Raw genomic sequence first — 14,335 nt, 5'->3', positions numbered from 1 at the left:
GGCGAGGGGGGGCCCGGACAGAACCCTTGCTCCGTGGCTGCCATGGACTCTACCGCATAAACCACGATTTCCTGTGCGAACCCGACCGGAGCAGCCCCGAGGAGCTCTCCTCGGGCCGACGGGCAGGCGAGGAAAGCTGTTCCTCTCGTTAAAGGTGAAAACTCTCCCTCCCCTCACGGCCCGGCCGGTACAAGAACAGGCCGGTTCGCCCCGCCCTCCCCGCCGCCGCACGGTCACCGGGCCCCCGCCGCCGCCCGCCAAGCGAGAAACCCACCCACATCCGGGCACTGCCTCCCCCCCTCCCGCTTCCGGCGCGCGCTATTCCGCTTCCGGTGCGGCGGACCCCGGGACGGTGCCGGTTCCGTTGCCAGGGTGAGGGGCCGCACCGCGCTGTCGCGGGCCGGGGCCGGGGCCGGGGCCGGGGCGGGGTGGATCGGCGGTGGTACGGTGAGCCGTTGGGCTGCGGGGAGCGTCGCCGTGTCCCCGATCGCCGGGGCAGCCCCGTGGGTCTGGGCCTGAGCCCGTCCGTGTGCGGCGGAGGCCGGGCTTTACTGGGCCGGGGTGAGGCAGGGCCGGTCCTGGGGGGCGGGCCGGGGGCAGGCGGTTGTCACGGCCGCTTCGGTGTCCCCGTAGCGGGGCGGGAGCCGCTCCCCGGGGCCGGCAGCCGCGGGTGGGGTCTCCCCGCTCGCCTCGCCCGGTGTCGCCGCTGGGGCAGCCCCGGCGGGACGCGGTGGGGGAGGGCGAGCCTCGGCCCCTGCTCCTGCGGCTGCTGGCCCGGGTGCGGCGGTGGCCGAAGCAGAGCAGCTGCAGGTTTGAAACCCCGCTCCTCCACCTGTTGCGGTGTGGCGGAGCGTGCCGCGGTCCCGCCTGCGCGGTGTCGCGCCTTCCGAGTTCTGGGAGTTTGGCGTTCGTGATTCATGTCGCTCCGTGAAAACTTACCGCTGTGGATGTCTCTCTTCCAAATCTTGCAAGAAAAGTGGTGTAATGCGACAATTTAATGACAGCAACACTACTTCATCACTCTCTTTGATCCAGAGACCTTCCAACCCTTAGGCCCTTGGTGGTCCAAAGGGCTTGTAAGGGCTCTGAAAATGTAATTAACCAAACCCGGCTTCATTTCAGAAAGCATCAGTTTCACATGGCATCCAGCCCTGATGGTAGAAACTTTGAAAATCCCTGTAACTTTCACTGCTTCTAATCTGTTTTCCTGTAATCATTGGTTCTGGTGTCCACACTCAGTCCCCATAGTGTTTTGGCATTGAATAAAGGTATTTTATTTCTGCTTGGTGTTTCCGGTAACGCTGATCTTGACAGGACTGCAATTCAGTAAGGATAGATGGTTGGTCAAGTGCTCAGCTTTGGAGGGACGATCTTTTCAACTTAGCGCTGGACAGAGAATTGAGTTTTCTTGCAGTTCTTGCCCCATGCATATTTTTTTTTTTGCAGAATGATTTGAGGTGTATGGTACAGGTGAGAAAACAGACAATAAACTCTTCTTTTTGTAAAATTGGTGTAAGGATTATGGGGAGGGATAATTTATGATAACGACCCTATGTATCAACATTGCTTGACACTGTGCAGCCTTGACCTCAGTTGAATTTCTGGTGCTTCTAAGACCCCTTTCCATGAGTCTTTTCCACAGGATAATACCAGGTCCCTATCATATTTGGGGGGAGGGGGAGAAGTTCATTTTTCTGTGATACCTCTTTAATTTGTTTTCAGGGCTCTTACAGGGTATAGTGTGGAGGTGTGGCTTGTAGTGTCCTCAGCAAGCAGGTTGTATCTAGCCCTGTATTCCGCAGCTGGTCTGAGCTTGGTGGGTATGCCTGAGTCATTACTTGTTCGTTCCTAGTAGGCTATACTTTATAAATAAGGAGTATTTTGCCTCAGATCAGGTAACTTCTGAGAATACGACGCTAGAGAGGAAGAGGAATCAGATTTTTGGATTCTGAGATTTTCCAGAATTGCCAGACCTGTATTTCTTGGTGTAATACATTTCTTGAAGGTGGATACCCTCAATTTTTTTTCACAGGTCTGCTCTCTCTTCCTTTTGAATATCAGTCTTTTGAGGACAGTCTCACCACTAGTGATGCAGAGGCCTTCTCTGCATCTCCTGACACTCTGTAACAGCCTTTTTATACCTTTCTATCTCCTTGATTCTCTGTTTCCAAGCTTTAACAGAAAAAGCATGTTGTTCTTCTTTCTGCATAAAGCTAAAAATCTTGGTTTTTTGCTGCGTTTAACGTAGGACTAAACTGTTAACTACAATTTGTATAAGTGATGCTGTGTAAATTAAAGATAGGGTAATTATGGTTGTTTTGTCAGCACTGCAATGAAAGTGCAGTTCTTATGGTGTAATTGCATTGGGTAGGTGTGTATTTTGGCTTTGTTTTCAAACTCCTACTTTGATATTGTTGTGCTGAGACATGACCTGCGGTGTGTATTACTGCAGGTATTGCACAGATCTTGGTGAAAGTGAACAGAGAAATGCAATGCTAAAAATGAACTGTTGAGTTCAGAACTATTTTTATGGTTTTCTGTATTTTAGGTGTTTCATATTTGCTGTTTTGTTGTTACATACATAAAGATATCCATGGTTGGTTTGGTTGCATAATTAACGCAGGGGACGTTTCTGAGATCTGAAATGACTTTTATGATACTGCAGTACTCTGCTTGGGTGCTGGTTGTGCAGTGAACAGGCTGTACCTGCACAGAACACAAGGCAAATGAGCATATGCTGGAGCAAACGGTGAATGTGACATTGTTAAATACATTGAAGTGGAACTCAGAGCTCCAGTTTTAGTCCTGTTCTTTCTCTTGTAGTTTCAACATTTTACCAACATGTTTGTCATCTGTTCATGCAAAGCAAAGAGCTCTTTGATGTCCAACGTAATAAAAAAAATCAAAAATACTTTAAACAGACTGAATGGTTTGTCTTCTGAAAAGAGTAATTCTCCTATTTCTTCCTTATATGATCGTTGTATTTTCCTCCTGCAGCAGATTTTTCAGAATATAATACTGAACATATGCTTCAAGGATGTCTCTCTCTCTCATAATAAAATGGGGTGGACAGGAGTATACAATAACCTCACTATCAGAAGAAGACACAGTGTTAGATCTGAAGCAGTCTCTTAAAGGCCTTACTGGAGTGTTACCAGAGCGTCAAAAACTACTTGGACTTAAAATGAAGGGTAAATATTCATATTTATTTTTTGCTGTAGATGTGCCTGAGATGTTTATGGACAAACATCCTCTAAACCTGGCCAGGATGTGTATACTAACGGGGCATCTACCTCACAGGTCTAGCTTTTGAACAAACATAGGAATTTTGTACATCACTGGATATTGTTTTTTATTGATACATCTACCTGGTCATTTTTTAATGGATGACATGGAAGTGTGGCAAATGTACGTTAAAAACAGTTAAATTGCTGCTGGCCAGACAAGCAACGTAACTGTATATAAAGGAGGATGATAATACAGCTTGGGGTGTTCTGGTGTTTGATGGGTAGTTTATTTCAACTAAGCATGAAATACATTGACAGTTTTCTAAAACCTCTCTACCCCAGTAAAAAAAAATCATCTGCTCGCATTACAGGCAAGCCTGCAGACGATGATGTTAAGCTTGGAGCTCTCAAGTTGAAGCCAAACACTAAAATTATGATGATGGGCACTCGTGAAGAGAGTTTGGTAAATATTTTAAACATGAAAAGATGCTTCTGTATATGCCTCCTCATTACGATTTTAAATTTTGAATATTCCAGTAATCATTTCAAAAACAGTAGTACAGTAGATTTCTGTTGGTGTTTATTTTTCTGTGTAAAGTAAGCTTTTCTGCAGAACTCTGATAGCAGTGTATTCGTTAAACTCCCGTATTGTCCTGGACTTAAAGTACAAACTTATTATTATGATATTCATTGACTTCTCAAATCTGAACAATCATCAATATACTTTGTAATTCTTTCCACTAGTAAAGTGAAATAATTTTGGTTAAATAGTATTTTTTTTTCTGTAACGTGCAGGAACAGAAACTTGATATCCGTTGTTATTTTCCTGCAGTGATCCTAGTTATCTTTTATTATTATTCCTCTAGGAAGATGTCCTTGGGCCACCTCCTGACAATGATGATGTTGTCAATGACTTTGATATTGAAGAGGAAGTTGTGGAAGTAGAAAATAGGTTAGGAGTTTTAGTTATTAAAAAACAGTTCTATTACGGAATGTACAGTATGCATTTTAATTAACTGTAACTTTTTGCACTGTCATATTAGGGAAGAAAATCTACTAAAAATTTCCCGCAGAGTTAAAGAATACAAAGTGGAAATTCTGAATCCTCCTAGAGAAGGAAAAAAACTGCTGGTGCTAGATGTTGATTATACGCTATTTGGTGAGATTTTCTGCAACTTATGGGTTTTCTTTGTTTAAGAGGTCAGTTTATTTGCCAGTTCATGTTTCCTGATTGTTGCTTTACAAATCTTCTTCAGTAACTGTGGTATGTGTTGTACTATATAACTTCTGCTTTGTAATATTGTGGGGCCTTCTCATATTTTAAAAAGCATTGGGCTTTGTAATGTTGCATATTGTTGATTTTAGTGTGGCAACTGTTTACTTTCTGCAAGGAGATGTAAAAAAGTAGCAATTTAGTATTTTATCCAAATAATCTTTCTCTTGGCCAACTTGTATCTTGGACATCACAGTGGCAGGGCAAGATATTATGAAATAACAGTCTCTGTTTGTACCTGATTGATTCTACTTCTGGGGGCGTGGGAAAATAGCTTCAAATCTTATTTCCAGATCATTACTAAACAGGCATAAAAACACGTTTTGCTTGAAAATTCTGTCAGACTTGGTTTTTTGGAAGCCAGAGTTTTTTTTCTGACTTAATTTTCTGTGATGTAGGTGTGTCATGGCAGCTTGACTACAAGCAGTAAATAATAGCTTGCCTGATTCCTTTTCCTTAGCTTGCCTTTTTGATGAGATTTGTTTACAAACTAAGATCAAAATTTAACCTATTACTGAGTTTATTTAGAATTCATTTAACTTATTTAGAGATCTTCTGCTAGTAGAATTTGACAGCCGTTTTCTAATTGGAACAGGCAACATTTACATGTCTGAAGTAAGCTTGATATATGTTCACAAAATTAACTGGAATAGGTTTGAAGCGAGCTGTTTCATATCTGGGCTGTTAGAAATTTGCTAAGTTGTCCAGGTGAACTAATTGGCCTGACTCTTCAAAGATATTCAGACTCACAGATCTCTGACTTAGTTATTAGCTAAGCACTCAAATACCTGTAAGGGTCAAGAGATAAATATCCCCTCTGCTTCTTCCCTCCACCTTTAAAACGGGAATGGTACTTTGCTATGAATTCATTCGTGAATTTTAAAGTGCCCCGCTGCTTCCCCCATGAAACTCTTCAGGGCTCTGGATAGATAGGAGAGTCAGATTGAACTTTAATAACTTAAACTTTAATAATGAATCTCATATTCTTTTTAGACCACAGATCATGTGCTGAAACTGGGGTAGAACTGATGAGGCCATACCTTCATGAATTCCTGACATCTGCATATGAGGATTATGATATTGTAATTTGGTGTAAGTTTTATAATCAATACCTAAGACTCTATTGTAAATTATCGTTCAGAGCAGAGACTCCAGGTGGGACATTTTTATATTGCTTTTTAGTGTGAATCACAATATCTAAAACAATACATGAATGCTAAGCTGTAATACATTCAGCAGGAACATTCACACAGCTATTAAAGCTATTTTAGAAAAATAGTAATTCTTACGTGAAAAAACACCACATACTGCTCACATGAATGGATCTAATCACAGTATAAAGCTCAGCATCACTTTACTGAGTGTTACTTTGTACAAACAAGCGCTTGAAGTAACAGAATTGTAAAATGAACATTCAAACATTCTTTGATAGCTATCTTTACAAATAATCTCCTTCCAAACAAGAAGTAGTGAACTGCCAAATGAACCGAACTCTCCTGTGAACAGTGGTTGATCGTTAGCCTTTGCATGCTGTTTCCGTTCCTGTCCAACAGCTGGAGAACAGACTTCAGACAGTGCAGAGTTTAAACCATATTAAAATTGTATTACAACATTTAATTTTCATAGTCTGGAACAATGTTTCCACATATTCTTAGATTAGTGGGCAATATTGACACTTTGTCCTTTCCAGGCCTTGTGTATTCTTACCATTGCTTCCAGGAGAAAAACCTGCAAATGCAGTATGGTTCCTCAAACAAGATGTAGCCCACTTGTTATGGTCCTGCAGACTGTAGTTCAGTAACAGCTGATCAAGAAAATGGCTTAAATACATGCAGTGCTTCATCTAGTTGTTGATTTGAAAAGTAAGCTTTTTCTAAATAAAAACCACCTTCCATGAAGGAAGACTGTCTTCAAGACCCTAAAAGCTGTAACAGTTTTAGAAAGGTCCATCCTTAAATTTTGTGTAGGTATTAGATATGCTAAGTGAACAGTTTCTTGGCTTATTTCTTTTTTGCCTGTCAATGACTTATTTTGATAAAGTATTCTTTGTTTTCTCCCTCTTGTTTCAGCTGCTACTAATATGAAGTGGATTGAAGCTAAAATGAAAGTAAGTTGTTCTGAAAATGTGTGATTTGTTTCTAGTCTGGCTGGCTGTTTATGTAGTTGGACTCATGTTGTGCATTGTAGAGCGGGTTAGCAACTGGGGAGGTTGTAGGAATCACAACCCGAGTTTTTTAAATCTTCATAGTCACTTTAAATTATCTTTGTCACAAAACTAGACTAAATCTAATTTTAGAATTCCACACAAACTATCAGCAGTAGGTGCTAAATTTAACAGAACTTAACACAAGTCAGTACCTGCTGAAACTTAGATTAGTCACGCAGCCTTCACAGTTGCTTTTATCTTACCTCTAATTATAGAATTCTAGTCTTTAAGTGGAACATAATTTTTTTTAAAGGAGCAGACAGATGTGTGCTGGAGTAGGTTATCAGGAGGAAACTCTTTTCATATTTATCTTGTACCTCTTGCAGCTGTGTGGTTCTGTTGCTTCCTCTGCCTTATTAAACATCCGTAAGAGCTCTTTCAATCCTAGTTTCTTCCGTACCTAAATCAGGCAATGAGCCAGTTTTGCACAGCTGACCTAGTGGTAAACATATTTACAGTCAGGCTTAGCTGTAAATCTAATGAGCTTACTAAGAATTGCTGTACGTTTGGTTTGTGGGTTGAGGTTTTTTATGCTTATAAATGAAAGCTTGTTTCCATTTCAGGGAAAACTTTTCCAAATATAAGCTGTTGTATCTCCACTCTTTTATAGAATAACCATTTTTTTCAGGTTTTAACAGAGCAAAGCACATTTTCCAGTGTTCTCTTCCTCAAAAGAATGAATTGCTACAATTTTTCTAAACAAACAAAAATGCCTCAGAGTGATCTCAAAATGAGAACTTTTAATCAGAGCTATGAAGTAGAGTTAGTGCATGTAAAATCAGTGTTGAGCCTTGCAAACATTGCACTTCTTGTGGCAGTTACATCTCTGTTTGTGTTGCGTCTGTCAGTGTAGTGCTAGGATTCAATCTTGTGGAAAACCAGTGTTCAAAACCAGGCTGTTTTCCATGCATTGGTCACCTTTCTACGTTTCTAGGTCACCTTTCCAGCCCTTTCCTATGTTACTGAATCATAACCTTTCTGTGCGTACTCCTGGGTCTTGATCAGTTGAGATTCCTGCCACTAGATGCCAGCTGCTGTTTCTTCTTAAACCGAGGGCACCAGGGGTGCTTACCTCTAAAAGTTTCACTTTTTGTCTGGGAACAGTGATCCCAGCAATACTTGCCATTAGACTTTTTGTTTTAAACTACAAAGCAGGAACAGCCTTAAAAGGAAGGGAGTATCAGATAACCAAGTTTAATCTCTCATTTACCATCTACTTATGCCTGGAATTCAGACAGTCTAGAACAGCTAGTTTTTTCAGTGTAACAGGACACTGAGCCAGGTAGGTAGTGCTTTTCATTTGCAAGATTCACTTTTTCATGTAAAAGAAATAAATTAAATGTGGCTGGATATCTGCAAGAGAGCTGCTGCAGTGGATACTTTCTCCTTGTTGTGTAGCTTTGCACATTACTGCTGTTGCGCACACCATAAATTAAGTCAGCAATATCTATGTTATAACATATTGGCAGATTTTATTATTACTTTTCAGCTTTGTAAAAGATTTGAAATTGAAATGATGCTCTCTCATCTAGTCAAAGGTTAGGGTTTTTTTTTTTTTTTAAAAAGATAAATGTTCCTTAGAGTCTTCATTTCAGGAGTTACCAAATCTTTAAAGTGTAAACTGACAGACTTCTGACAAACATTGGCTGTCTTGGACATGTGTAGGAGGAAAGGATAACAGTGAACTGTTGCTGTATATTTTGTCCTTGATTGGTCTGTGATTTGTTGCAACTTACCGGAAGGAACAAATAGCAGACAGTACACAGCTGCTATCCTTGCTAGAGATATTGAGTAAAGTTGACGCATGTAGAACTTGTGAGAGACGATGCAAGAAGATATGACCAAAATCTGTATTTTGCCTTTTCTGCAAAGTTGCTTTGATTTTATGCTGACTTCAGTTGATAAGTTTCTGATAGTAAACACTATAAAAATAAATTCCTATTAGTTTTTTTTTCTCGTGGTAGAATGGTGTGCTTTTACGATTCTCATTGCATACAAAAAATTTGAAACTGCTCAGATACCTATTTTTAGTGTGTCTCTGGTAATCCTCAGCAGCTCACCCTTTGACAAACAGCGTATTATAGTCGTGGTTTCAGTTGTACAGCCGTAAAACTGTCATAATTAGAAGCTTTAATAATAAATCCTTGTGATGCAGGAGCTTGGGGTGAGTACCAATGCAAACTACAAGATAACTTTCATGTTGGACAGTGCTGCCATGATAACAGTGCACACTCCTAGAAGGGGGCTAATAGATGTAAGTACCTATTTTTTCCTCATCTTTTTTCTACATTCAACTGACATGTTATCATACCCCTTTGAAATATTCAGCAATAAAGTTGTGCTGGAGTTTTCATGCGGGAAAACAGCAAGAATCTTGGAAGCATAGGGTTTTTTTTCCTACTGAAATTCTCTATTAATGTTTTATGTTGAGTAGTACATTCAGGTGACACTGCTTTCAAATCAAATAGTAGATAACTGCTGCAAGAAAATTTAGTACCGAGAGAAAGGTTTTCTTCAGTGTGGGGCATATTTAGTACATTATACTATTTCACATCTCTTCCCTTTTTAAAGCCCAACTACCTGCTAATTTTTCAGCAAAAGAATACAAGTGTCCATTCAAGTTTGGACTCAAGTTCCTATAGACTGGTATTTTCATCTCCTGAATATGATCTGATTTACCTCAGGTGCCTTGTATGTGTTATTTTTGTAGGTGAAGCCTCTTGGTGTTATCTGGGGAAAATTTTCAGAATATTACAGCAAAAAAAATACTATTATGTTTGATGATATTGGCCGAAACTTCCTAATGAATCCACAAAATGGACTCAAGGTAATTTTCACTGGAATTCTCATTTATTACTGTTTTTTCTTATACTTCAAGTAGTACTTTCTCATGCTTTTAAGAGACTATCAAAATAAAGAAATTATGATTTCTGTTTAAATTATACCTGCGAGCTGCAATCAAGCTGGGCAGTGCGCTGACAGGCACTATTGAAATATGTGGTGCTCAATCTCAAGAGTGGTTATATTCAGAAAATACATCAAATAACAAGCGGCTGTACTTCATGGTAATATGCCAGTGTAATAGCAAGCATCCTGTTCTGGGAAATAATTAATACCTTGAGCCACTTTGACTGCAAAACAGCAAGTATTTAATTTTATAAAATTGTCAACCAGTTCATGCTCCATTATCTGTGCTGGTTCTGAATTAGAAGAATGCAGCTTAAATTTCTACTTATATATGATGGTTCAGCAGTATGGTACTAAAAGAACCCTCATAAATTTCTTCTACAAAAAAAGATGTTTTCAAATGCAGAAATCCAAGATTATGTTTCTTTGAAAGTATCCATGATGTGAAGAGGATAGCGGTTGATGAGATCTAGCAAGATGATGTTAATTGGAACTGTACAGTGTTAGGAGAATGGGGAATAGCAAAGATCTTGCTGGCAGAGGATTATCCAGAGAGCTCCCTCTAGCTCAGATTTGAAAGGTGTTTGTCAAAATGTTAGCTGCAGACCAGAACGTTGAATCACTAAAACAAGGCACAGGTATAATGTATTCCAAGCTTAAAGCTGTTGTCAGACAAGCTTTATTTCTGACATCTTTTTTCACAGAAGCTGTGATTGTAGTCAAATGCTTTTTGTTGAAAAAAAGCATCTGGCTCCAGTGATGCCACGTAACTCATAAAGCACAGCTGAAAACCCCTCACATTCCTGCAAAAATACCTATGAAATCATAGTAGAAAATGTGACAATTAATTTCAGATCATTTTATCATTCTGTCTGACTGGGAGGGGAAGGCTTGAAGAAGTGCAAGACAAAAGAGATTTCTTCCTGGTGGGCACGCAAGGCAAAACCCTACAGTCTAGTTTGAGTGAATAACAAGACAAATTGGATGTGGCCACTAATGGAAAAGGTTTCTCTTCCTTAAGAAGTTATAGTACTGGAAATATATTTTAATTAGGTGGGAAGTGACAGAGAATCAGAAGCATTTTTCTTACTTTGAGCAAATGGTTACACCCAGTTTATTTATTTTGTATAGATAAGGCCTTTTATGAAAGCACATTTAAATCGGGATAAAGACAAGGAGCTTCTAAAGCTCACTCAATACCTCAAAGAAATAGCAAAATTAGATGACTTTTTGGAGCTGAATCACAAACATTGGGAAAGGTAAGAACAAAGTCAAAATTCTTTCTTCTTTCTGTCCCTGACCCCACTGTGTTTTGCTTGAGGTTGTCTGTAGAAAGACCAGGAAGAACTGAGCTGATGAACTTTGACATCACTTACAGTTATGAAGGTCCTTTAGTTTGAGTAGGATTTTAATAAGACTATAGTGTCTGGGCTGATTCCCTAAAAGGATAAGATTTTGGCAGAATGGACCTTTTTTTTCATACTTCTCCAGCATTTGGGACCACTGATTGTTTTCAGTGACGCAATTATGCTTCCTAAAGGGAAAAGAATTTTTGAAGGAACCTGATCCCTGGAAATCTCCCTCTTTCCACCCCTACAAAGCTAGGCTGTCAGTCCAGACCTCAGGTCTGTGGTTACGGAACAACTTTTCTGGCGGTTACCTCAGAGGTTTGGGGCATTACATTGTGGTTCTCAGGCACTATCCAGGTTGTATGGTATTACACTATCCATGGGGTCTGAAATGTAAGTTACCATGTTATGAATGAGAGTTTCCCAAATGCTTAGGGCACCAGTTAGCATCCTGTTTCTTACTGGAGAATGATTAGCTGAAGTGTTTGGGCAAAATTCTTCTTAATGGTTTTATGCAACAGCCTGAAGTTTCAATACAGGTGGAAAAAAGTATGTACAATATGCTATTTGAAAAACACTCATTCAGTGGTTGAATGAACAGCTTTGCAAACTTGATACAATTTTCTTTCGTGTTTCTGATTACACCAGAAGGTCAAATCTTAAACTTTAAAAGCAGCAAAATTCACTGGACATTTCACACTGTCAGTTAAATTGGTTGGATTTTTTTTCTAGCGTTTTTGCAAAGACTTCAGTGTCACCACATAGCCAGATTGCTCCAGGTGTAGTGGTAAGAGAACTCTGAGGTCAGAAAACAAGCATTTTGGAGTATCTCAGATTCTCAAAAGAAGCTAGTGGAGGGCTGTTCTTTCCAGGTTATGCTAGATGACTGTTCATTAAATTCTTGAATTTATTTGAAGGAGTGCCATATCTAATGGGCCTTTTTATCTTAAAGGATATGATAGCTACTTTTCCAACTGACGTCATTTTCAACCTCTTGGAATAAAACACGTTTCTGTTTCCTTCCTCCCGTTTGTTTAAAAAACCTAATAGAGTATCTAAAAAATGGCTTTGAATTACTGTAAGATAACCTCCCGTTGATTTGAAAGAACGTTGAAATCAAATAAAATCATAAGTAGCATTGACCACATTTCTAATTTTTGGTTATCTATAAATATCAATAGATTGCTAGTGAGAAAAGAAAGCAGATTCATACTTCGAGTTTATAAAAGGTACTAGATATATTTGTGCCAATCTCTTATTTTGTGAAAAACTGTACTTTTGTTTCTTTCAGGTATCTTTCAAAGAAGCAAGGACAATAATGCTAATAAAGTTGTGTGGCACTGAATTGAAGGGGACATAACTAAGATCATTGGACTTTTCCTTGCTTTTATGCTAGAGTATAATAGTGCTGGACACTGGATCCAATGCCAGAATGACTGCTTTACTTGGTCTTCCAGGTGGTTGGTTGTGGGTTTTTTTTAAAAGATCACAGCAATAAGCTCAAAGTGGGAGAAACAAGTCAGTTCCTTTTTCTTGCATTCAGTTCTGGTGTTACTACTTAAAATACTTTCCTCTCCTTTGCTGCCGGAGTGCAACCATAACCATTAAAGACCAAAACCATTCTGAAACTAGAAAAAAAAATACCTAGACCAAAAAAGTTGAGTAAGGAGCCAACCTTGACAGTGTATGAATTGTATAAGCCCTCTATTCCCTCCATCTTTAGAAACAGTCTCCCTCTCCCATTCCAGTATTTAAGTCTATAAATTACAAGGTGTCTAAGTTTGGTATGTATTAGTATGTCAGTGTTTCTCTGTGCAAGACAGTAAGATGGGAAAGTACCACCTCTGTGGCCGATTTACTCCAGTGTGTGAACTTGTACTATAAAGCAGTGTTTACTGGAAGACAAAACATTGAAGTTTGGGGGAGAGAAACCCACTCTTATTTGGTAAGTGAAAAGCAGTCTGCCTGAAAAAATCTCATATGTCAGATACAGGGTTTAAACCTCAGATGGGAAAGTCACATTCCTAACAAAGCATGAACGAAACCCTTGTTCTCTTCTAGCTAAATCTTGTCAAAGTGCAAACACTGTATTTAAATACAATATTCAGCCATACTGTTCTTAAAATATCATTTACTTGCGCTGCTTATGCCTGCACTATAGAAGTGTGATGTGACTGCTGTTTGCATTACCAACACTTGTGCATTATGCAGTTCATGTATTTGAAAGAAGACTGACCCTTTCAAATAAAAATGGTATATATTGTTCTTAAGGAACTATAGCAGTTGTGTAAATAATAAATACCTTTTTTTCATAATTTGTCCTGTGCTGTCTTAAATATCTAGTTTGCATAATAGAGAGGACATTGATAATCTTATTTTTGTTTTTTTAGGGTGTTTCTTTGGATTCCAGAGACACCAGTTTTGCATCAGTAGTTAAGTAAGGGACTGGTATGTGCCACTGCAGATTAGGGCCGTGGTGTTGAATAGTAAAGCGCCTAGCTGCCTGCGAGAGGAACCTTGACAGCAAATGTCAGAATGTCAGGACAGCAGACACAAATGAGCTGTTAAGATGAGCATGTTAGGCTCCAGCTCAGTGGTCTGTCAGAAAATATACGGTTTCTTATCTGCTGCTCTTTGTGGTTTAGTGCCAACCCAAGCTGTGTTTTAAACTAGTAAACCAGAAACCTGATGCATAAAAATCTTTGTTTTGGTAGCTACAGAGGGTGAATTTCTGAAGTTTCGTCTCCTAGAGCTGATTTCTGACTCGAAGGCTGACTCACTTATGTATGTACAGTGCAGATATAGTCCCTGAGCTTAGAATCACAATCCTTTACCTAGAAAGGCTGCAGTAGCATAGATATTGGAATATAGGGCTGGTATATGATGTACTAGAATACTTTTCAGTTTAAAGAATTGAAAGCAGTCAAGACATTGCACCTGAGTCACTTACAGAGTTTATTATGCTAGCAAGACCAAGAAAATGGAACCAAGGGAATGTGTTCAAACATGTGCCTGTACCTTTTTGCTCCAAGCTGGCATACAAACAGTTTTACAGTGAACCAGCAATACTACTTTCTTTTGCTTTGTACAAGGACCATTAAAAAAAAACCAGAAATATTTTTTAATTATTATTATTATTATCTCAGTGACACTGGGGTTTCATCACAGATTTTCAAAGTACTTGCTGATCTGAAGTAGATGTGTGCTCCCCTCTCAGATATTTTATAAGCTGCACTGGAATATGTGAGAGTATGATCTCAATGTGATGGTAACACATTGCTGTTGCTGACAAGTCATTGTGTCTTTTATGACTACTGTTGTTTCCCTTACCAAATTGTATGCTTGAAGACTAGTCTTGCAATTCCCACCACCA

General features: G+C 39.5%; 1 protein-coding gene across 2 annotated transcripts; it reads left to right on the top strand.

The window, feature by feature from the left end:
• The first annotated feature begins 303 nt into the window (after positions 1–303).
• UBLCP1 (ubiquitin like domain containing CTD phosphatase 1) lies at positions 304–13,277 on the top strand. Of its 2 annotated transcripts, none has more exons than XM_075102582.1 (11): positions 304–372; positions 2,998–3,191; positions 3,599–3,690; positions 4,094–4,179; positions 4,271–4,386; positions 5,494–5,592; positions 6,570–6,607; positions 8,862–8,960; positions 9,417–9,533; positions 10,745–10,872; positions 12,254–13,277. In XM_075102582.1, exons 2-11 carry the CDS (start codon positions 3,038–3,040, stop codon positions 12,279–12,281), a joined length of 957 nt encoding a protein of 318 aa, XP_074958683.1. In that variant the 5' UTR covers positions 304–372; positions 2,998–3,037; the 3' UTR covers positions 12,282–13,277. The 2 variants fall into 2 exon arrangements, with proteins under 2 accessions (XP_074958683.1, XP_074958684.1); XM_075102583.1 differs by having other exon boundaries at positions 312–372; positions 3,001–3,191.
• The last annotated feature ends 1,058 nt before the right edge of the window (positions 13,278–14,335 follow it).

Source organism: Phalacrocorax aristotelis, chromosome 8 (assembly GCF_949628215.1).
Source record: "Phalacrocorax aristotelis chromosome 8, bGulAri2.1, whole genome shotgun sequence".
NCBI classification, from domain to species: domain Eukaryota; kingdom Metazoa; phylum Chordata; class Aves; order Suliformes; family Phalacrocoracidae; genus Phalacrocorax; species Phalacrocorax aristotelis.
The sequence above is the reverse complement of the archived record's forward strand: the minus strand, read 5'-3'. Positions and strand labels throughout refer to the sequence as shown.

Bases quoted from the DNA above. Each gene is read 5' to 3' on its own strand.
- UBLCP1 (XM_075102582.1), top strand. From the start codon at position 3,038: ATGTCTCTCTCTCTCATAATAAAATGGGGTGGACAGGAGTATACAATA. The intron at 3,192-3,598 runs GTAAATATTCAT...CTCGCATTACAG, and splicing joins ACTTGGACTTAAAATGAAGG to GCAAGCCTGCAGACGATGAT. The intron at 6,608-8,861 runs GTAAGTTGTTCT...CTTGTGATGCAG, and splicing joins GGATTGAAGCTAAAATGAAA to GAGCTTGGGGTGAGTACCAA.